General features: G+C 45.0%; 2 protein-coding genes across 7 annotated transcripts in view; one reads left to right on the top strand and one right to left on the bottom strand.

Moving 5' to 3' along the window:
- mpped1 (metallophosphoesterase domain containing 1) overlaps positions 1-5,899 on the top strand; it is a 44,890-nt gene extending 38,991 nt beyond the window's left edge. Inside the window, exon 8 of the transcript XR_008756905.1 lies at positions 4,726-5,899. The gene's annotated coding sequence lies outside the window, so the exon portion shown is untranslated. The remainder of the gene's footprint in view (positions 1-4,725) is intronic.
- The window catches only part of efcab6 (EF-hand calcium binding domain 6), a 34,534-nt gene continuing 11,512 nt past the window's right edge, over positions 102-23,123 (bottom strand). The window contains exons 6-31 of one of the 6 annotated variants that reach the window (XM_055906023.1): positions 20,465-20,601; positions 19,782-19,900; positions 19,489-19,625; positions 18,732-18,880; positions 18,255-18,356; positions 17,988-18,072; positions 16,729-17,031; positions 16,574-16,654; positions 16,168-16,328; positions 14,143-14,271; positions 13,745-13,958; positions 13,397-13,511; positions 8,696-8,823; positions 8,131-8,363; positions 7,968-8,031; positions 7,738-7,856; positions 7,464-7,613; positions 7,160-7,315; positions 6,555-6,765; positions 6,080-6,301; positions 5,774-5,983; positions 5,125-5,361; positions 4,670-4,865; positions 4,329-4,516; positions 676-825; positions 102-571 (exon numbers count right to left, since the gene is read on the bottom strand). In XM_055906023.1, coding sequence (XP_055761998.1) covers positions 449-571; positions 676-825; positions 4,329-4,516; positions 4,670-4,865; positions 5,125-5,361; positions 5,774-5,983; positions 6,080-6,301; positions 6,555-6,765; positions 7,160-7,315; positions 7,464-7,613; positions 7,738-7,856; positions 7,968-8,031; positions 8,131-8,363; positions 8,696-8,823; positions 13,397-13,511; positions 13,745-13,958; positions 14,143-14,271; positions 16,168-16,328; positions 16,574-16,654; positions 16,729-17,031; positions 17,988-18,072; positions 18,255-18,356; positions 18,732-18,880; positions 19,489-19,625; positions 19,782-19,900; positions 20,465-20,601 — 4,119 coding nt within the window. In that variant the 3' untranslated portion in view covers positions 102-448. Of the gene's footprint in view, positions 572-675; positions 826-4,328; positions 4,517-4,669; positions 4,866-5,124; positions 5,362-5,773; positions 6,302-6,554; positions 6,766-7,159; positions 7,316-7,463; positions 7,614-7,737; positions 7,857-7,967; positions 8,032-8,130; positions 8,364-8,695; positions 8,824-13,396; positions 13,512-13,744; positions 13,959-14,142; positions 14,272-16,167; positions 16,329-16,573; positions 16,655-16,728; positions 17,032-17,987; positions 18,073-18,254; positions 18,357-18,731; positions 18,881-19,488; positions 19,626-19,781; positions 19,901-20,464; positions 20,602-23,123 lie in introns of all 6 variants that reach the window. The other 5 variants (XM_055906024.1, XM_055906025.1, XM_055906021.1 and 2 more) reach the window with 5 other exon arrangements.

Here is a 23,123-nt window from a genome sequence, read left to right as displayed (position 1 = left end):
ATCTCATGAATGACAAACGCCCTCTCCTTCTCCTTGTCATCCATTTCGTTTCCCGTCAGATGGGAACAAAGACAGTCCCCCTGCATGTTGCAGCGTCCGTACATCATCCAAAAGCACTTTATTTGGTTGGGTTTGGTTCGGAAAGCAATCAGTATCATAAAGTCATACAGCGGAGAGATAAATCGGGTATGCTAGAGGGAGAAAAAGCTGTAGATATGCCAGGGGAAGATATTGGGAGAAAACCCTCAAATACATATTTTATATAATACATCACTTTATATGTTTTAATTTATATGACATGATTTTCTAATAATTCTGTGTATCCCTCCTTCACTCAGTGGTGCAGTACAATTATAGCGATCAATATGGACTGATTTATCAGTGATAACTAGCTAAACCTTCACAGGAGCCTACAGTAGGACCATAGTTAGAGGGCAGAGGTTAGAGGTCAGTGTAGGAAGCCCCGTAGGAAGTCATTGTAGGAGATCTTCCCTGTAGTGTTCTTGTCAAAGAAAGAGGTGAGGTGGAAGAATTCTTCCTCAGATAGGTTCACTCTGAACTGCCTTAGTACCTGTAGAAATACACAATCAGGATTATCTGGTGTGTGTGTGTGTGACGTGTTATTAGTAAACAGCTTTTTAAATAATGGTCAAACAGTAGATTGTTGGACTATACCTTTCTGAATTCCTTGATGGAGATTTTGCCACTGTGGTTGTGGTCCAAGGTAACAAAGTTTTGCCTCAAGGAGCGCCAGAACTGCTGGACCGGGCCATAGAGCCTCAGCATGGCTTCCACACACTGTCTACTGAGAACACCCCCACTCATCTGGACCGCAAGGGAACCACAACCAGACCGCATCAGGACCAGAGAAGACCAGAGAGGACAGAGCAGCGTTAACAAACACTTAAAGACCATTGCATGGATGTAATCATTCCAATCATATTTCTATTTTGTACACCTTAAATTATGAGTGTAACTCAGTAGAGTAGCAATCTTTATGAACTTTTCTGAAAGACTGTTCCAGCATTAAGCACAAAAGGGGTCTCTGGTTGCCTGGCTACCCAGACTCCTTGCTCTGGCCAAACGTTACGCCACACCCACGGACATTAGTTTCCTCTCCGCAGTGAGTCTGGATCTGAGTACCTCCCCGACCCTTAACCGAATGCCAACACATTCGCGGCCGTCTGAATGGTCCAGAAACCGATATGTTCGGCCAGAGCCGGAGCACACATGGGTACAGCGGCGGTTTGAAAAAATCCGTCATTGGCTTTGATACTTTGATTTGTTAGAGACCATCCAATCGCTGATGACGTTGTTTTGTACAACGCCCCTTCGTCACCACTAACAACTTCAACGATGGCAGAGTCAGACTAAAGTATGTGGCGGACGACAGTGCGATTCGTCAGGCTAGGTCTCTGATTTATCACACAGATGGTTGGTTTGGTTAGTAGATAATGAGGGTTATAATTGTGAACCAAAGCCAGTACGAGAGGGGGTTTGGATGGTTTGCAGCTCGCAGGTTGCCAGGCAAGCTCTCACCCACTCACTCTGGTGAGGCTTTGGGCCCTGCTTAATGCTAATGTTTAATAGCCCATTGGGCGGGGATCTTCTCCAACCTGGCCACCCGCGTGTCAATTTTCGAAGATTTTATTAACATACCTCATTGTGCCAAAAGCACACAAATCACCAAACTTGACGAGTATTGTTGTCAAGGAGGAGACAGCAGAGAGCCCGAGGGTGGGAGAGGTCCCCGTTGAGTATACACAATCTGGCAACCCACCGCCCCCTCGTTTTACTTCACACACCCCCTCCCCATTGAAAGTGACAGTTAATGAGCCAACAATGGACTAGAGAAAGAGCGAGGGAGAGGAAAAAAGAGGAAGATAAAATATCTGTTTTCTCTCTCCCCAAATACTAATTTACCACTGTTTCTGCAGTAAAAACATTATGTTCATACAGCACTCTGTCCCATATTGACAGTAAGTTAAACTGGGGTTTACAATATCGGTGTAGTGTGGAGAGGTAGTTAAACAGGGGTAAACAGTACCGGTGTAGTGTGGAGAGGTAGTTAAACAGGGGTGTACAGTACCGGTGTATTGGGGAGAGGTAGTTAAACAGGAGTGTACAGTACCGGTGTAGTGTGGAGAGGTAGTTAAACAGGGGTGTACAGTACCGGTGTATTGGGGAGAGGTAGTTAAACAGGGGTGTACAGTACCGGTGTAGTGGGGAGAGGTAGTTAAACAGGAGTGTACAGTACTGGTGTAGTGGGGAGAGGTAGTTAAACAGGGGTAAACAGTACAAGGTGTAGTGGGGAGAGGTAGTTAAACAGGGGTAAACAGTACAAGGTGTAGTGGGGAGAGGTAGTTAAACAGGGGTAAACAGTACCGGTGTAGTGGGGAGAGGTAGTTAAACAGGGGTGTACAGTACCGGTGTAGTGGGGGTAGGTAGTTAAACAGGGGTGTACAGTACCGGTGTAGTGGGGAGAGGTAGTTAAACAGGGGTGTACAGTACCGGTGTAGTGGGGAGAGGTAGTTAAACAGGGGTGAACAGTACCGGTGTAGTGGGGAGAGGTAGTTAAACAGGGGTAAACAGTACCGGTGTAGTGGGGAGAGGTAGTTAAACAGGGGTGTACAGTACCGGTGTAGTGGGGAGAGGTAGTTAAACAGGAGTAAACAGTACTGGTGTAGTGGGGAGAGGTAGTTAAACAGGGGTAAACAGTACAAGGTGTAGTGGGGAGAGGTAGTTAAACAGGGGTAAACAGTACCGGTGTAGTGGGGAGAGGTAGTTAAACAGGGGTAAACAGTACCGGTGTAGTGGGGAGAGGTAGTTAAACAGGGGTGTACAGTACCGGTGTAGTGGGGAGAGGTAGTTAAACAGGGGTGTACAGTACCGGTGTAGTGGGGAGAGGTAGTTAAACAGGGGTGTACAGTACCGGTGTATTGGGGAGAGGTAGTTAAACAGGAGTGTACAGTACTGGTGTAGTGGGGAGTGGTAGTTAAACAGGGTGTACAGTACTGGTGTAGTGGGGAGAGGTAGTTAAACAGGGGTAAACAGTACAAGGTGTAGTGGGGAGAGGTAGTTAAACAGGGGTAAACAGTACAAGGTGTATTGGGGAGAGGTAGTTAAACAGGGGTAAACAGTACAAGGTGTAGTGGGGAGAGGTAGTTAAACAGGGGTGAACAGTACCGGTGTAGTGGGGAGAGGTAGTTAAACAGGGGTGAACAGTACCGGTGTAGTGGGGAGAGGTAGTTAAACAGGGGTGAACAGTACAAGGTGTAGTGGGGAGAGGTAGTTAAACAGGGGTGAACAGTACCGGTGTAGTGGGGAGAGGTAGTTAAACAGGGGTGAACAGTACCGGTGTAGTGGGGAGAGGTAGTTAAACAGGGGTAAACAGTACCGGTGTAGTGGGGAGAGGTAGTTAAACAGGGGTGAACAGTACCGGTGTAGTGGGGAGAGGTAGTTAAACAGGGGTGAACAGTACAAGGTGTAGTGGGGAGAGGTAGTTAAACAGGGGTTTACAATATCGGTGTAGTGGGGAGAGGTAGTTAAACAGGGGTGAACATTACCGGTGTAGTGGGGAGAGGTAGTTAAACAGGGGTTTACAATATCGGTGTAGTGTGGAGAGGTAGTTAAACAGGGGTAAACAGTACCGGTGTAGTGGGGAGAGGGGAGAGGTAGTTAAACAGGGGTGAACAGTACCGGTGTAGTGTGGAGAGGTAGTTAAACAGGGGTAAACAGTACCGGTGTAGTGGGGAGAGGTAGTTAAACGGGTGTACAGTACCGGTGTATTGGGGAGAGGTAGTTAAACAGGGGTGTACAGTACCGGTGTAGTGGGGAGAGGTAGTTAAACAGGGGTTTACAATATCGGTGTAGTGTGGAGAGGTAGTTAAACGGGTGTACAGTACCGATGTAGTGGGGAGAGGTAGTTAAACGGGTGTACAGTACAAGGTGTAGTGGGGAGAGGTAGTTAAACAGGGGTAAACAGTACCGGTGTAGTGGGGAGAGGTAGTTAAACAGGGGTAAACAGTACCGGTGTAGTGGGGAGAGGGGAGAGGTAGTTAAACAGGTGTACAGTACCGGTGTAGTGGGGAGAGGTAATTAAACGGGTGTACAGTACCGGTGTAGTGGGGAGAGGTAGTTAAACAGGGGTAAACAGTACCGGTGTAGTGGGGAGAGGTAGTTAAACAGGGGTAAACAGTACAAGGTGTAGTGGGGAGAGGTAGTTAAACAGGGGTAAACAGTACCGGTGTAGTGGGGAGAGGTAGTTAAACAGGGGTAAACAGTACCGGTGTAGTGGGGAGAGGTAGTTAAACAGGGGTGTACAGTACCGGTGTAGTGGGGAGAGGTAGTTTGGGCCGCTCAAAGGGCTGTCTAACTGCTGGCGGTTTGAAGTTGAGGAGGAAGTGACGTAGGAAGTCAGGATATGACACGTGCCCACTGTCCCTCATGTCGAACTTTACGGCCAGACGATCAAGCTCCTTCTGGGTCACACTGACGTTGAGGCTTTGCAGGATGTCTGTGACACACATACAGTCAGGTATGGAAGTGATTTTGATCAAATGGTTTTGAGGTGGATTGTGAATTGAAGTTACATAAAATAATGATTGACTGGGGATAATGAATCAGGCGCTGCGCTGTTTGTATGTCACTCTGTGATTGGTCGTTTTACCCAGGAAGCAGTGTGTGCTGATCTCTCCGTCTCTGTCTCTGTCCTCCTCCCTGCAGCTCCTCTGAATATCCCTCCAGCAGCGCTGCACCTGCCCCTTCAGCCTCCTCTCCACCTCCTCACAGTTCACCAGGGGGCTCTCCCTCTCTCTCCCCGCCGTGGACGGACGCCTGGCCCTGCTGGACACACCCACCTCCGACTGGGGGGAGGGGGACAAGGACAGGGGGATTGATAATGTGTGTTACTTTCAGTCCTAGATTAGAAGAGATAAGGTATGTGTATTATGAGTTGGATGCCATCCTAGTTAGATTTTGGATATCACTTCTGGTCACTGCCAGGAGCTTACAGAACTAACTGGGATGGCTTCTATAACGCTACTTAGAACTGTGGACTATCAAACACAAAGATGGAGATATATAAGTAAACTGATACGCATCATGTATAGAGAGATCCTGTACCTTTGAGCGTTGGAGGTTGCTGCCTGTAGTCTTTGGCCTCTGTAGAGCTAGTGGGGAGGATGACATCCTATCTATGGGCCCAGGGGATGGTGGTGATGCAGATTTCAGGGGACTGATGTCCTCTGGGTCTGTGGTCTTGTCCCTTATCCCAACAGTTCCACTGGCGTGCTTCAGGAACTCCCTGTACTCCAGATCCCCCAGCACATTCACTGGCAGCTTCTCCCACACCCTCTCAAACTGAGGAGAGAGAGGAATTACACGTTTAGTACACACACACATCATATCCCACATTTTCAAACTGATATTCACACAGACACACACTCACATTTACACACAAGCTTAATGAACTTCACAGATGACTAACGTTCTCAATAAGTAGTCAATAATTATCAACACATACAAATTTGTTTTTGATTGCAATAATTAAAAACTAAGGAGAACTTGGCTGGTAAATGCATAAAAAAATGAAAAAATCTAATTTACACACATGCACGTATGTCTATTCCTGTTGTTTCTGCATGACAACCCATTGGTAAGTATAATGAATTGTGCCAAGTATTTATTTTTTTTGTAAGAGCTTAAATAAATAAAAATATATGTAAAAAGCTATACTGTATGACCCTATTGAGACAGGACCCTGTCAGCTTACCTGGTCACAGGTGAGCCTCATGAAATGGCGGTCACACATCATTCTGAAGTCCTCTTTAGAGATGGTGTCATTATGGGTGTGGTCTAAGTCCACTATCTCCTTGGTGATGGTGTACAGGCGGGCGGAGACAACTTCCTCACTGATTGGCAAAGGCTGGGGCTGGGTGGGGAAACCTGCCTTACCCACTCTGTCTGACCAATCCTCAGGGGTCTGCACACACAGATGCATACACACGCAACAAATAAAAACAGATGCATAATGCACATGCACAGGCCTACGTATAAACACAGAGTACGGACCCCCCACCACACACACACAGACCCAAACACACACGTCCAGGTTGCATAGGTTGAACTGGTTGAGGAAGTCTCTCCAGTACACCGTGTGGTTCTCCCAGTTCAGCTTCATTCTGTCGAGCAGGAATCTGAACTGGGGGTCCGAGAGCCGGGCACAAAAATGGTCCAGCACCCGCCGGAACTCCAGAGGGGTGACCGTCCCGTTCCCACTCCTGTCGAAGGCAGAGAAGGCCTGAGAGACCAGACGGAGAGACAGGTGAGTAGGAGTAGGTGTGGCTGACCAGATGAGAGCATGTCTGAGCTTACGCAAGTAGAAGGACCTCCCTCAGTCTTAATGCATATTAAAAAGCACAGTTCAATTGTTACAATTTAAATAGTTTATTACTGTAAGTAGCTAAAACAAATTGATGTTAACTGTATACGTTGTTGGTCTTCACAATCAGAGCCAGGGAAGAAGAGGGACAGAGTGTCGGGAGAGGCCTAACCTTGTGGAGTATATCCATCGATGCAGTGACCAGTTCCCGTATCCTACCAACAGCTCTTTCAGGACTGAGCCACTCCAGACTCTCGGCTGGGTCAGGGGATCCACAGGGCCTAGGGGGGTGCTCACGCCCCTTCCCTGTCACGTGGTCAAACGCCTTCAGGAAGTCCACGTATGACAACGTCCTGTCCTCACTGTCCATTGGAACCTTGAGTCTAAAAGAGGAGACAGAAGTGTCTAAGTATTCAGCAGTTACAAACATCCGTTTAACATCAGTTCAACATCAGTTCAACATCTCTTCAACAGTCTTTAACATCAGTAAATGCGTCTGCTTCCTGGAAACTTTTCAGGGAATTAAAAACGGTTTATTTTCAGTTGTAGTTCACAAGGCATTACTTTTATTAGTCCTAGAGTCAGAAAACGTTCACAGAACAATTTGTGTATTATTATTATTTTGTTGAAATAACATTGGCAAAAAATTAGATATAAGATTTTTCCAGGACCACGACGAAGATAGACAGATTGATTATAACCCAGTAGTTTGATCATTATTAAGGTGTGTTAGCTATATGAAGGAATGGAGAGGTCTTTATAATGAGAGTTATTTACGTGTGTAGGAGGTGGGCGAGCTGGTGTCTGTGTAGGGGACAGTTGTATCTCTGGAGCAGACTCTGTAGGTCCTCCACCCTGACTAGGCCCTCTCTCTTCTTATCCAGGCGGTTCAGAGCACTGCTCAACCCCTCACAGTTACCCTGCACCACGCGCCTGGATGGTCAAATACACAGCACACACATAATTATTATTGATAACTTTTTTGGCCAAAGCTCAGATGCATGCTTAACTCTAGAAGCGTATTCTATAGAATTTAATTAATAATTGCACTAATTAATTTAGTTAATCACTCTTCACTCACTCAACGTCCTGCAGCGTAGCCCCTGCAGGGAGACCATCTGTGGGAGTGGTGTCTGCATCCTTCCTCGCATGTCCCACCTCCTGTGGATCCACGCCCAGCTTCTCTAGGAACGCAGCACAGGTGAGGGAGCCACGCCCTTCTCCATCATACCTGTCAGTGGAACAGTGTTCGGACAAATCACAGCTCCGCATTGATATCGTTGAATGATTTACACAAAACAGATCTCATGTTAGAATTGGGTTGTGGTGTTCTACCGCACTCTAATATCGCTCACCTGGCCCACAGTTCCTCAAACTCATCAGGACTGATGGGGAGGTCGTAGGTATAGAGGAGACTCCTGAGGTCCTTCTTAAAGACCAGACCCTGACCATCTTCATCAAAGCGACAAATCACCTGGAGGAGGTAACATAACTTGTAATGGGGTTCCTCTCACATGTTAACATACACATTATCCTCTTTGAGACTTGACCTTCAGGGTAGACGTATGCGTTAAACCAGACTGACCTTTGACATAGCAGTCCATCTGTGGCGTGCGTTGGACGCCAGGTGTTCATGCAGTTGGTCTGGCCTGTTTGAACAGCATCAAGAACACACACAGAAACATCTCAGCGACATTTACATATGAATCCTGTCTAAATTCACACACACACCACAAGACCCTACTCACCCATTGGCTGGCTTGAAATTCTGCCTGCGACTCTTGCCGCTGGATTGGACGAGGGTGAAGAACTCTGGGTAGTTGAGGTTGGCTCCAGGCTGCAGGCCCAGCAGCTGCAGCAGACGCTGGTACTCCCTCTCCTTGGTGACCAGGCCCAGACTGTCATACAGCTCTCTGAAGTCATGCCTGTCCACCACGCTGTCACAGTTCTTATCCATCACACGGAACGCTGACAGGATGTCCTGATTAGACAGAGAAGATGATGATGACATGGTGATTGGCTGTGTATATTGATTGGATGTAAATATGTATGGAACATGTATTGTTTTGCTACACGTTCTCTTGTCGTTTTAGCGCTAGGCTTGGATTTGGGCTTTGGCATTATGCTTTTTTTTTCAACTGACTTTAAAGGGTGTCTGTGAGGGTTAGTATCCCAACCCCTTGTCGTCTTATCCAGTCAGTACTAGGTGTTTGTGTGTGCAGTATAGAATGTGTATATTGATCAAAACAATTGATCCCAGAGGTAATGGAGTGTGGAGTTCTATAGTGAGCGTGGACGGTTCCTCTCTCTCACCCCATGGATGTTCTCGATCCTCTCTTTGATCACACAGAGGCAGTCCTCCGCTGTCAGGAGGCGTGGCTTAGCCCGCAGGTTACCACGGTTACCCCCCGAGGCCTGGTTCTGCTCTCTGGCCTGGTTCTCTATTAAAGAACACAATTAAACTGTGATTTGATTGGATGAAAGGGTTGGATTTTAAAGGCCCAGTGCAGTCAAAAATGTGATTTGCCTGTGATTTATATATATTTACCCGCTATGAAGTTGAAATAATACTGTAAAATTGTGAAAATTATGATAATGACCTTTAGTTGTAAGGGCCTGTTTTGGTAAGATGGAGTTGTGGCCTGCCTGGTGACATCACCAGGTGGTAAATTAGTTAATAGCACAATAAGAAAGAGAGTTTTCAGTTTTCCCCTCCCCTCTCCCAGACAATCATAACAACGTTTTTGCTTGAGAAATTGCTCTTTGCTAAGAAGTAGTTTCTTAGCAAAGAGCAATTACTCAAGCAAAAACGTTGAAAAAAATATAAACGCAAGATGCAACAATTTATAAGATTTTACTGAGTTACAGTTCAATATAAGGACATCAGTAAATTTAAATACATGTATTATTCCCTAATCTATGGATTTTACAGACACCTTTAAAAAAAAAGTTGGGGCGTGGATCAGAAAACCAGTCAGTATCTGGTGATACCACCGTTTGCTTCATGCAGAGCGACACATATCTTTCACATAGAGTTTATTAGGCTGTTGATTGTGGCCTGTGGAATGCTGTCCCACTCCTCTTCAATAGCTGTGCGAAGTTGCTGGATTTTGGCGGGAACTGGAACATGCTGTCATGTCGATCCAGAGCATCCCAAACATGCTCAATGGGTAAAATGTCTGGTGAGTATGCAGGCCAATCCATTTTCAGCTTCCAGGAACTGTGTACAGATCCTTGCGACATGGGGCTGTGCATTATCATGCTGAAACACGAGGTGATGGCGGCGGATGAATGGCACGACAATGGGCCTCAGGATCTCGTCACGGTATCTCTGTGCATTCAAATTGACATTGATAAAATGCAATTGTGTTTGTTGCCTGTAGCTTATGCCTGTCCATACCATAACCCCACCGCCACCATGGGCACTCTGTTCACAATGTTGACATCAGCAAACCACTGGCCCACACGACGCCATCCGCCCGGTACAGTTTAAACTGAGATTCATCCATGAAGAGTACACTTCTCCAGCGTGCCAGTGGCCATCGAAGGTGAGCATTTGTCCACTGAATTTGGTTACTGCAGTCAGGTCAAGACTCTGGTGAGGACGATGAGCACGCAGATGATCTTCCCTGAGATGGTTTCCGACAGTTTGTGCAGAAATTCTTTGGTTGTGAAAGCCCACAGTTTCATCAGCAGTCCGGGTGGCTGGTCTCAGATGAAGCCGCAGGTGAAGAAGCCGAATGTGGAGGTCCTAGGATAGCATGGTTACATACTGCCAAATTCTCTAAAAGGACATTGGAAGCGGCTTATGGTAGAGAAATTAACATTCAATTCTCTAGCAACAGTTCTGGTGGACATTCCTGCAGTCAACATGCCAAAAGCACCCTCCTTCAAAACCTGAGATGTCTGTGGCATTGGGTTGTGTGACAAAACTGCACATTTTAGAGTGGCCTTTTATTGTCCCCAGCACAAGTTTTACCTGTGTAATGACCATGCTGTTTAATCAGCTTCTTGATATGCCAAACCTGTCAGGTGGATGGAATATCTTGGCAAAGGAGAAATGCTCACTGACAGGGACGTAAACAAATGTGTGCACATTTTAGAGAAATAAGCATTTTGTGTGTATGAAACATTTCTGGGATCTTTTATTTCAGCTCATGGGACACCTTACATGTTGTGTTTATATTTTTGTTTCTTTTTGGCACTTTTAACTGAAAACAATCACAGTAAGGTACTTAATTGTTACCTAGAAATGATTTGATATTGAGATAAAAACAGCTGCATTGGACCTTAACATTTGTCACTTTAAAGGGGCAATCCGGAGTAGAAACAATAACAATAAAAGTTTCCCGCCACTGTTTCGGACCACTCTAAAATGTACAGACAAAGCTATGGATGCAAGGACTGATTGTAACCAATGTTTTGAAGCTATACAGTTTGTTTATATTTGCTTTGTTTACAAACTTTGGCGTAAAACAAGCTTAGATTTTGGGTTCTGATGGGGTATGGCAGTTGAACGAAGCTCATGAGGCATTAACCTCCAAAAGTCTAAGCCGCTGGGGGGCTAATTTTAAAAACTAGTGTTGAGGACAAACGTAGACAAAGTCCACTAAGGTAGGAATACTCCAGTGCTGTTTTGTGCAATACCTAACATCAATACGTTCACATAGGCAGACTAGATATCCTGCACTCTTCTTTAGCAGTTTGTTCAGTTCAGTGTTTTTCCCCCTCTACAACTCCACAGTAAATGTCCTATTGTCTCTCCTCCTCTCCCGTTGGTGCGCATAAAAGCTCCACGGAGCGCTAAGCTAAAATATGGAATTGTTTTAGGATGGTCAAACCATGGATCATTTAACTATTGGATTTTGAATTTTAGGACCTTTAGGTATAAAAAAAAAATTTACACAATTATTTTATTCAATATTGAGTTTGGTCTTTACTACTATAGCCCATTAAAACGCAGTGAACAACACATTCCTAAACAGCAAAAAAGACAGTTGAATAATAAATCCTAAGGAATAAAGTCTTGAAGTGTCGGTCCTATAAGAAAGCTCAGGAAATTTTGGGACACATATTTAACCCCTTACTTTTGTTGGAACAAAACTACCTCCATACTTCTATTCGTTTATATGGGCTACCTACAGACAAGTCAAAATGGAGAACTCCTTCGTGAGAGTCTCCCCTTTCTGTAAAGTTGTCATAATAGATCGTAGGCCAAACAGTCAGATGCTACAGACGTTTTCGTGAGAAGACTGATTTTTGGGATGTCTCATGGTCTGACAAACACCGCTGTAGCTTAGCCCCCTTCCACCGCAGATTTTGAAGGCCGATGTGGTGGATTGAGACGCAGCCCATGCAAAAACCTGATATTTCCAGCTTAAATTGACGGATTTTAATTGGGATTTATTTATTATGTTACTTACATTGACACACCCGTGCGTCAATAGACTCTTAAGGATGTAATAAGTTATATTCTTCAAGAATCATGGGGTACATATCATTAATTTATACGTCGCAAAAGTGGATGCAACAACAGCAGATTGCTCCTTTAATGTCATCCTTATCGTTATTTAATTGACTTCCAAGAATTCAACTTGGCATGTCAAATGTTTATGTTCCCAGTTGCAAATGGAAAAAAGGAAGAATGTCAGGCACAAAATGAATAACTGAGGCTATCGTCTTATATTTATTGATAAGGTTAAAGGATTCATTTCAGTTTGTTGTTGTCACGTTCCTGACCTTATTTCCTTTGTTTAGTCTTTGTTTAGTTGGTCAGGACGTGAGCTGGGTGGGCATTCTATGTTTTGTGTTTCTATGTTGGGTTTGTTGTTTGGCCTAATGTGGTTCTCAATCAGAGGCAGGTGTTTGTCATTGTCTCTGATTGGGAAACATATTAAGGTAGCCTGTTTTCACTGTTTGTTTGTGGGTGATTGTTCCTGTTCGTGTGTTCATCTGTTCTGTGTTCCCATGTTCAGGACTGTAGCGTTTTCGGTTCCTTCTGTCAGTTTGTTGTTTTTGTTCGTCGTTTAAATATCCTAATTAAAATATGGATTATCATCATGCTGCATTTTGGTCCTCCTCTTTTTCACCCGAAGACAGCCGTTACAGTTGTCTTTTGTGTAAAATATGCCCTTTTATGTTATTTACTGGTTAATGTAATGCAATGTCAGTGTCTGAACTTGACATCAACAAATTAGAATGTTGTTATAATTTCCACTCGGATTAGGCGTTTGTGTTTTTTTCACACAGAAAAAGGACCCCTCACAACTGCCGACGTCAGTAGTCCTTTAACTGCCTGACCCATTTCTAAATAGGATCTTGGCACTTTTTCTCCCCAAATCCTTTAAAACACAAATGTTGCACTTTGCAAACATGACTAAGTTTAGGTTCTGATTCTGTTTAATGTTACAAATATATAAATTAAATCGAGCATACAAATTAGTGGTGCCCTGCTGCTTCCATTCTGCTTCCAAAGCTCATAATTACCCCAAACAGTCAGCAATAAGAGGATTTCTGCTTCTCTCTCTCCTTTCCTCTGTACTAATGAGAGATGGAGAGCTTGTATAAAACTATATTTATAATCCCAATGAGCTCTCCAATGAGTCATGTGCTAACAGAGACATCATTTTACAGGAGGCAGGGGAGTAGCCTTTGATCTCCGTGGGTGGGGTGCTGGTTGGGGAGGGATGAGGATTTTTGAGGGGTTTTCAAGTGGAATGACCCTCTCTTTAACTCCCCTTGCTAGGACACTAATTTAGATATCAGTCTGAGTCTCTAGACCACAGGTGTCAAACTCATTCCACGGAGGGCCGAGTGTCTGCGGGTTTTCGCTCCACCCTTGTACTTGATTGATGAATTAACATCACTAATTAGTTAGGAACTCCCCACACCTGGTTGTCTAGGGCTTTATTGAAAGGAAAAACCAAAAACCTGCAGACACTAGGCCCTCCGTGGAATGAGTTTGACACCCCTGCTCTAGACCATGGCAAGTTAAGAGTCACACTCGACTCGTACCGTCATACTTATCCAGGAAAGCTGAACAGGACATTTTTCCGTCTTTGAAACCAAGCGATACGTTGAGCTTGCGGAACTGCATCTCATCCAAGGTGATCCAGCTGTCATCCAGTATCTGGGAATGTTAATAACAAGGAAATAGGTTTGGACTACATTAGGACAAGGTGCATGTCCTATACAAAGGTGTCGGATACTTATAATAATGACTGTAGAGCGATATAATCTTCATAAAAAGAAGCTGTGGCTCACATAGAGGACCACTATTGTCAAGGCCCTGAGAGAGCAGAGCTCAAGTACACCAGGTGTCAAGTAGAGGTCTAGTATACACAACTGTCTCGACCTTCTGACCTTCTTTAGATCTCTCAACGACAGCATTCCATCTGAGCTTCTAGCCGTTGCCCGGATATGGTCGTCGAGGGTAACGTGTCTGTAGTCCAGCCTCTCTTTGAGCTTCCTGAACATAATGTTCTCCACCATGCGAACCCTTGGACCCCCCACAGTGGCGCTGCGGGGACGCACTGGCTTGTTGTTCACCAAGGCATTCTGGGATTGATAGTTCAGTCTGTTGGTGTCCGAAATGTAGTACATGTTGCATTAGAACAAAAAACACTTCCTCTCTAGCTCCTCTGTTACTTAACTTTACCCTTTGTTATTATGGACCCCTTTCTCTGTCTGACCACCTTTCACTCTCTCTCTTTATCTCTCACTTTGTCCCTTCTATCTCTCTCTGCCTTTGTTCCCCGTACCTGTCAGAGCTCTTGCGGGGGTAGTGTATAGTGCCTGTCTGTGTCTCTCCTGTAGGCAGGCCCAGGGCCCTGAGGAACTGTCTGTACCTGACCCTGCATGACCCTGGGTCTAAACCAGACTCACACAGCCTAGAGTACACAGGACACAAACAACATACAGTGCCATGCAAAAGTATTCATCCCCCTTAGTGCATGACAACCTGTAATTTAAATTGATTTTTATTTGGATTTTATGTAATGGACATACACAAAATAGTCCAAATTGGTGAAGTGAAATTTAAAAAAATACTTGTTTCAAAGAATTCAAAAAAAAATTAAAAGGAAAAGTGGTGCATGCATATTTATTCACCCCCTTTGCTATGAAGCCCCTAAATAAGATGTGGTGCAACCAATTACCTTCCAAAGTCACATAATTAGTTAAATAAAGTCAAACTGTGTGCAATCTAAGTGTCACATGATCTGTCACTTGATCTCAGTATATATACACACCTGTTCTGATAGGCCCCAGAGTCTGCAACACCACTAAGCAAAGGGCACCACCAAGCAAGCAGCACCATGATGACCAAGGAGCTCTCCAACCAGGTCAGGGACACAGTTGTGGAGAAGTATAGATCAGGGTTGAGTTATAAAAAAAGATCAGAAACTTTGAGCGTCCCACGGAGCACCATTAAATCCATTATAAAAAAAAATGGAAAGAATATGGCACCACGACAAACCTGCCAAGAGAGTGCCAAAACTCACAGACCAGGCAAAGAGGGCATTAATCAGAGGCAACAAAGAGACCAAAGATAACCCTGAAGGAGCTGCAAAGCTCCACAGCGGAGATTGGAGTATCTGTCCATTGGACCACAGAGCTGAGCTTTACGGAAGAGTGGCCCGAAAAAAGCTGTTGCTTATAGAAATAACTAAGCAAACACGTTTGGTGTTCGCCAAAAGGCATAAGGGAGACTCCCCAAACATATGGAAGAAGGTATTCTGGTCAGATGAGACTAAAATTGAGCTTTATGGCCATCAAGGAAAACGCTATGTCTGGCGCAAACTCAACACCTTTCAACACCCCGAGAATACCTTCCCCACAGTGAAGCATGGTGGTGGCAGCATCATGCTGTGGGGATGTTTTTCATCAACAGGGACTGGGAAACTGGTCAGAATTGAAGGAACGTTGGATGGTGCTAAATACAGGGAAATTCTTGAGGGAAACCTGTTTCAGTCTTCCAGAGATTTGAGACTGGGATGAAGGTTCACCTTCCAGCAGGACAATGACCCTAAGCATACTGCTAAAGCAACACTTGAGTGGTTTAAGGGGAAACACTTAAATGTCTTGGAATGGCCTAGTCAAAGCCTAGACCTCAATCCAATTGAGAATCTGTGGTATGACTTAAAGATTGGTGTACACCAGCGGAACCCATCCAACTTGAAGGAGCTGGAGCAGTTTTGCCTTGAAAAATGGGCAAAAATCCCTGTGGCTAGATATGCCAAGCTTATAGAGACATACCCCAAAAGACTTGCAGCTGTAATTGCTGCAAAAGGTGGCTCTACAAAGTATTGACTTTGGGGGGGTGAATAATTATGCACACTCAAGTTTTCAGTTTTTTTGTCTTATTTCTTGTTTGTTTCACAATAAAAAATATTTTGCATCTTCAAAGTGGTAGGCATGTTGTGTTAATCAAATGATACAAACCCACAAAAAAATCTATTTTAATTCCAGTTTGTAATGCAACAAAATAGGAAAATTGCCAAGGGGGTGAATACTTTCGCAAGCCACTGTATAACCTCTATGTTCTGTAAGAATTAGAAGGTAATGAAGTGTGCTAACATTTTTACGAAGGATGTATAGATTTTTGTAGCACATTTGAATTTGTATTCTTCAAAATGTATGGAATTTCAATTAATAATAAAAATCAACATATAGAGTCGTCTTTTCACCAGTTCAAATTGTAATCAGTCGTTTTTATGTTTCATCATTTTTGGAGGATTGTTAAGTCTTGTTGAAGTGTGTGTCTACAAGAGGGATTGGTTGCTCACTTGTTGAAGTGTGTGTGTGAGAGGGGCAGGCCGTAACATTGTATGATCCTTCTCAGGTCTTCATGGTAAACAGAGCCTGTCTGTCGAGGGTCACAGTCCCCTAAAGCCTCCAGCATGGGACCTATCTGATCACTCAGCTTATCACGCAGCAAGCCCTTCACCTGCAGACACACACACCTCAATACACACCGCAATACCCCCCCCCCCCCCCCCCCCAATACACACCTCAATACACACCACAATACACACTTCAATACACACCTCAATACACACTTCAATACACACCTCAATACACACAACACAACAGAGAGGAACTGTATATGTCTATGTTTCATTACTCAATATATTAAAATGGGTGAGGACAGCAATTTTTTCTGTGCTATGTTGTGTTTTGCAGTTTATTTACGGTAGTCCATGTGTCTGCTGCCGTGGCTGCCTTTTCAATCCACTGTGGATACTGAGTCTCATTCAACTCCCTCTGCTCCTCCTTAGTCAACAGACACACACATGAACATGTGCCAACACACCAACACACAAACACACACACTGAACTTCCTGTACCTGAGCCGCATCCTCCATGACCTCCTCTTTCCATCCTCCAGTAGGGGTGTGTAGTGTCTCCCTCCCCGGGGAAGAGTGCACCCTCTTGGGTTTGAGCAGCTCCAGGCTGGGCTGAGTGATGACCCCAGTATGCTCTGGGTCCAGCAGGATCAGGAGCTCTCTAACCTGGGCTGGGCTCAGACGGGGCCTGGGGGTGTGGGGCTCCCTGCGGCTGGACCAGGAGCTCTGGGGACCCCTCAGGTTATACTGGGGGACTTCCAAAGCTTGACGAAGGTCTGCCCTGGTGATCCTCCCTATCCTACCCTGTAGAGAGACATGACACCCCCTCTTTGAGCTCTCTTCCTCGGTTAGGATATAGGTGTAGGAGTTGCCTTTACATTTGTGCTTAAAGCCCCAGTGTTGAATTGTGAAGTGTTTTTGTGTAAAATAGTTAGGAAACATTAGTTGCTCTACGTTGGTGTTGAAAAGTGATCTTCTGACATTAGCAGCCATAGGCTTGTGTAAAAGTGTTGTTTTACCATTAGCCAGCCGTCTGTTGCCCTTGTGTCGTTTTTAACAGTTATCAGCTTTATATTGGTTGATGAATCACACATACACATTGTGCATCAGCGTACCTCATCCCAGCCTAACACAACTTCTCCCCAGAGTCTGTCTAAAACACATGCAGGCTGGCTTCCAACCTGCCTGTCTGGAAAAGCAAAGTATTGGCGGGAGGGGTGTGTGGACACCATGTTTGATCTAGTACCTACAGAATTGATTATTAAAACAGTCGATGGGGGGGATGTTTTTCTTTCTTTAGTGCTATAAAAGGAGGAGTTTCTGGCAGATATGTTTTGATTTTATATCTGGATAGGCTTCACGCACGCTCGAACTTGGACACCAATGATTGTTTCGCGTATTGCTGTAGCCCATCAACATCAAACATCGCTGTGAATTAATCGAAGATATATTCTCCACCAAAGTCTAGTGTCACTATCACGTTTCATACGGCTGACGTGGACTGATTTGAGCATCTCGAGATAGAACTTGAGGCATGATGATGTTGATGTCGGACATGGTTGTCAAGTGAACATATGGTGACTGAGTGAGTAACTAGTGGCCATATGTAACTCCGTTCCTGGACATCAATAGCGGCATCTAACGGTCTGCCTATCTGTAATCTTCTGAAGTACTGTGTTTCCCTAAATCTTTTATACTGTGCTAGTTCTTACAGTTCTCCTGTCCCTTGTTCCACTCCTTCGTGAGGACTTGTCTCTTACCCTGTCCAACTGGTTAAAGGCTCTCTTCAGTATAGGGTAGAACTCTGTCAGAGAGCCCTCCTCTGCGTTAGGTAGCTCAGGAACCCTATGAGAGAGGAGGAGGAGAGAGAGATTGGGAAAGACGGCGAGAGAGGACGGTCGATAGTGAGTGAAAGGTGCATTGGAAGCCCAGAACCAGAGGTCACGAATTAGAGATATATAATAGAATAATATAATAGTTCCTTGTATAGAACTCAGATCAGGGAGTGGTAGTTAGAGATAACTGACCTGTCTGTTTGAGGAGTGGTGTAGTCCTCCTCTGTGACTGGACCCTGAAACTGACCCAGGAACTGTTTCCATTTCACAGGCCCTGTTGCTCTCACCCCAAAACTACAGCATGCGCACACACCACACAAACATACAAACACACAACAAATGCAAAACACACATTCATCTTGTTAACATTGAGACTCTGGATACAAAAATGTCAGAAAGCAGGGAAGGAAACAAAGGAAGTGGAAGTGCTCCCCTGCTAGACTCAGGCACCGCTCCTGGGGGATGGGGAGTGGAGTGGGAATTTTAAATAATCTCTCGTGGACAAACTACGTAAACACAATCGAGCATCTGACCAAATGTTTTTCTGGGTTAACCGAGATAAAACGGGAAAGTGTTGTGAGCTGCTGATAAAAGTCACCAGCAGGGAATTGGTAACAGAAAGAGAGCATAGTAGTCAAGTTAACCGCGTCACTGTGTTCAGTTTCATACCGGCAGGTCAGGCTCTGGAAGGTGCTGAGGCTCATGGGAAACAGGAAGCTGCTGAGGACGGCCCTCAGGTCTTCCTGTGACACCAGTCCAGAGAGGGTGACATCAAACGCTTGCAGTGCTCTCCACACTAGGGTACAGCTCACACACAACTAACAGAGACACACACACACATACATATTACGTTGGGGAGCAGACACACAACACTAATGACAGGAAGTGAGTCAACGTTGTGGTTGCCGTGGGGATCACCCCCATATGATGTGCAGTACTACACTGCTGCTGCCTTCCCACAAATTAGTCATGATTAACACACTAACTCAGGAACAGATTTTTCTGGGCAAACATTTTAATGAGAAGTGTTCCCTCTGTCGCGACGCATACTAGCGCGCCACTTAGAGCCAATTCCCCCTCTCTGTCTCATCTAAGAGGATAACGCACGGAACAGGGCCAGATGGTGACATACAAACAAGAATAAAACGCACACAACTATGCACACATACACAAGCAGGAGCGTACAAACACATGCATGCACGCACACAAACGCAATCGCAGACACTGTCGTAGCTTAAACCAATCTGGATAGATGGTATCCTCCCAATCATATCATGTGATGCTTTCACTTTTCAACAGTGACCTTGATAAGATCTTTTAGCAGTTGGCCAAATATTTAGCTAGTGGATAATCTCTGTTTTGCTATTTTCTCCACTGAGTTGGCCACAATACATTATCATGGCGCCGTCAAAGTTGACTATTCTACCTTTTTCAGGAAGAGCGTCTGCAGCTCGTCTTGAGTCAGGCCTTGGATATCCTGTGTATCTCCTGTTGCATTCTGGGACAAGGCTCTGTTCCTCAGTTTTATCTTGTCTGGAGGACTAATTTCTTGCCAGCCCAACGCTGTAAAACACACAATGTCATCAGTCATATCCAAGACAGATTAAAGTGTTCGGCTGTAGCTTAATGGTTGAAACTCTGTGTATATTTGTCTGCAGGTCTGTGTGTCTTAACAGCTATTTGAGTGCCTTATGAACTGATTGTAGTCATTTGAGTTACCTAGCTTTGGAGGCTCCGGGACAAACTTCGGGTACTTGTTAGATTCCAGGCCCAGCTTCTCCAGGAACACTTTGTAGGACATGGTTGCCATGTTGTTAGGGCTGTGGTGGGTCCACAGTCTGCAGTGGAGAGGAGATCAAATCATAGTCCGTTTTATTGGGTAAGTAAACCGAAGATCAGAAAAGGAAATGAGAGATAGAGGGGCAACACTGTGAGATACTGTATGTGCTGAAAATAAACAGAGCGAGAGAGAGGGTGAGGGAAAGAGGGAGAGAGAGATAGTGTGTGTGTGAGAGAGAGAGAGAGTGGGACAGAGAGAAAGCGAGAGGAAGATTTTTTTTTAAAGGAGAGACGGTGAGACAAAGTGAGAGAGAGCTTCCTGAGTACTGAAACCAATTAAAGCCATGTTAAATGAACCTGTCACACAGAATCCTCTAGAGCCACATCACTAAAAGCTGGGTGACGTTTCTGGAGTGGATTTGACTGCAGGGCCCAAAGTTTTAAAAAGTGAATTAGCTCTGTCTCAATGAAAAGACAAAGGACTGACCACAAAGTTAGCATTAGTTATCATGTCCTATCCAAAAGATTACTTCTGACCGTAGGGAGTACTGGAAATAGTTGGATCCATCATCCATGATGGGTGTGTGTGTGCAGGCTTGTATGTATTGGACCCTCTCTCCCACCTCTGGTAGTCTCTCTGTGTTAAGGGAAAGCAGTAGTTCTCCAGTATCCTGCGCAGCTCGTGTTGCTGGATCTGTCCGTCTCGGTTGTAGTCGAACAGACGAAAGGCCCGGATTACATTCTTCAGGTTGCTCCCAATCTGCAGAGTTTCAAAACCAAGAAAACAACTCAGAAGTGTCTGTGTGAACTCCTAAACTCTGTCTGAAGCTCTCTGACTTTCATCTGTACAAGCAGTGGTATTGACGCCTCTGATTCTGAAGCCTTGTTCTGTTGATGCAGAGCAGAGTGTGTTCTGTTCCCCAAAGCACTGTGTTGGGGTGAGAGGGGAGGGTGTAAACACAAGTACTGCAGACTTCTGAGAGACAGAGACGGAGCAGAGGGGAAGGGGATGGATGTTAGAGGGATGAGGGCTGAGTCAGAGAGATTACTGTAGGTTTGGGTTTGGAGGCTAGATACAGACTGATTTAAGTCAGACTTATTTTGTGGTTGTTAATGGGGGGTAGTTGGAGTGCTATTTTGGGTTAAATGGTTTCATGAGGGGTTAGGGCAGGTAGCTGGGTTTGAGTTTGGGGTCATTCTAGAGGGGTTACATTTCTGTTTGTAGGTAGTTGTAGGTTGCAGGCGGTAAGTGGTAACATTTGTGTGTAGTTATGCAGGTGATAAGTACAGTATGCTGTACATCTATAGGTTGACTAGCCATAAAGTAAACAGTGTTGGGTTAGCTATAGGGAGTGTCCTTTAGAGCCACTGTGTGATCACTTGTTCCTCCATCTTTCCTCGTTCTCCACCACACTTCAGCTCGTAGCTCGGGGGCGCCACGGCAACCATGGACAGGAACAGATAGATACTAAATATACCCCGTTGACTCTTGGGTAATCAGAGTTTTCTGTCGCCCAAAGTGTTCTCTGTCTAATTGCACTCTGATTAGCAGCGCTGCCAAACGTCTCCCTGAAAGACAAGCAGGGGAGCCTCCCTCTCCCCACTGGGCTAACACACTGACATTGTCTATACAGCAGTGTGTCGCACATAATACTGTCCCTCCAAATGGAGAAGGTTAGACTGACAGAAAACAAGCTGATAGAACACCCTCAGGGTCGTATTCATTAGGCACCAAAAGGAAGAAAATGGACTGAAATAAGGAGGGACTAGCTGAACTTATCCAATAAAAAACACTTACTCGGTTTTCGTTGCGAAACGTTTTTAAAACGTTTTCCATTGGATTCCCTAACGAACACCACCCAAGTCACCTTAACTGACCTAAAATGCTAGCATCATATAGTACCCTTTAGCGTTTCATCATTTTGAGCATCATAATGAACAATACTGATTCAAGACTCGATTCCAAAGTTGTTTGAGTCCGCCTTTTGATTCTCTGCTCTCTGTTGTTAACTTCCGAAAAATCTCCTACTGTTTGTAGAATCTAACAACTTCGACAACTATGAAAGCTTTCAGACAAGCATACCAATTACCCCTTGCATTAGGACCAGCTTTCATTCTCTTCTGCTGGAGTCAGGGGAAAGGAAACGCTAGCTATACCGTCGTGTCGTGTTTAAAAAAAGATCAAATGAAAGGGAATTTATTAAAGACAGATATAAATATGATCCCCCCATCTCTCCATCCCCTCTCCCAAACGAAGAGGATTCTGTGCTAATTAGAAATGTGTTAAAATCACAAAGGAGAAAGAGAGAGGAGAGCTTACACTATTAATGAGCAGAGACACGGGGATATCATCATCCAATCTCTAGCGCTATCTCTCTATCGCTATCTCTCTATCTCCTCTCTCTCCACACTACGGGCTACGACTACTCCCCCTCTCCTCTCTCCGTTTATCTGTCTTTGTTTCTTCCTTTTCTATTCCCTCTCTCGCTAACGTTTTGCTTTCTCTTTCTCTCTGCTTTTCTGTCTCTCTTTCTCTTGCTCCGTCTCTCTGTGTACCTTCCTCTCTCTGTCTTTCTCGCCTCCCTTGTTTCCATCATTTTCTTGCCCTCTCTCTACCATCCCTCTATCTCCATATCATCTGTCTCCCTCCATCCCCTTCCCCCACTTCCATCCCATCCTCTCCCTCGCTCTCTCCCATCCCTTCCTCGCTTGTCTCCCATCCCTGTCCCAGCCAGTGCCAGTTCACCATTAGGCAGCTGTGTTTCAGGTTGGCATGGCTTGGGGCCTGGCATGGTGCCACTGTGAGCGCCCCTCGCCACCCGCCCGCCCGGCCGGCCCTGCGCTCGTTAATTAACGAAAGCTCTGTTGTTTTTGTTTACCAGCCTGTTATATGTTAATCCATCTTTGTGTGTGTGTGTGTGTGTGTGTGTGTCCTTGTGAGCTGGTTAGAATGAGATGGATAACACAGCCACAGATCTAGTCACTCAAAGGGGCATTTGGGGATGGGTTACAGACTGTGACTGGCTACATATCATCTCTGTCTGTCTGAAGGTCTGTCTGTCTGTCTGTCTGTCTGTCTGTCTGTCTCTCGATCTCTCACTCTTGATCTATCTCTCTCTCCTTGTCTCTTTCTCCCTTTTTTCTCAATTCCCTGCTTCCCTGCTTACTTTGTCTCTCCTCTGGTTATAGTATATTTTTATACATAAAAAGTATGAATATGTATTCACTCACTACTGTAAGTCACTCTGGATAAGAGCGTCTGCTAAATGACTAATGTAAATG

The sequence above is a fragment of the Salvelinus fontinalis genome, chromosome 39 (genome assembly GCF_029448725.1).
Source record: "Salvelinus fontinalis isolate EN_2023a chromosome 39, ASM2944872v1, whole genome shotgun sequence".
Lineage (NCBI taxonomy): Eukaryota > Metazoa > Chordata > Actinopteri > Salmoniformes > Salmonidae > Salvelinus > Salvelinus fontinalis.
The sequence above is the reverse complement of the archived record's forward strand: the minus strand, read 5'-3'. Positions and strand labels throughout refer to the sequence as shown.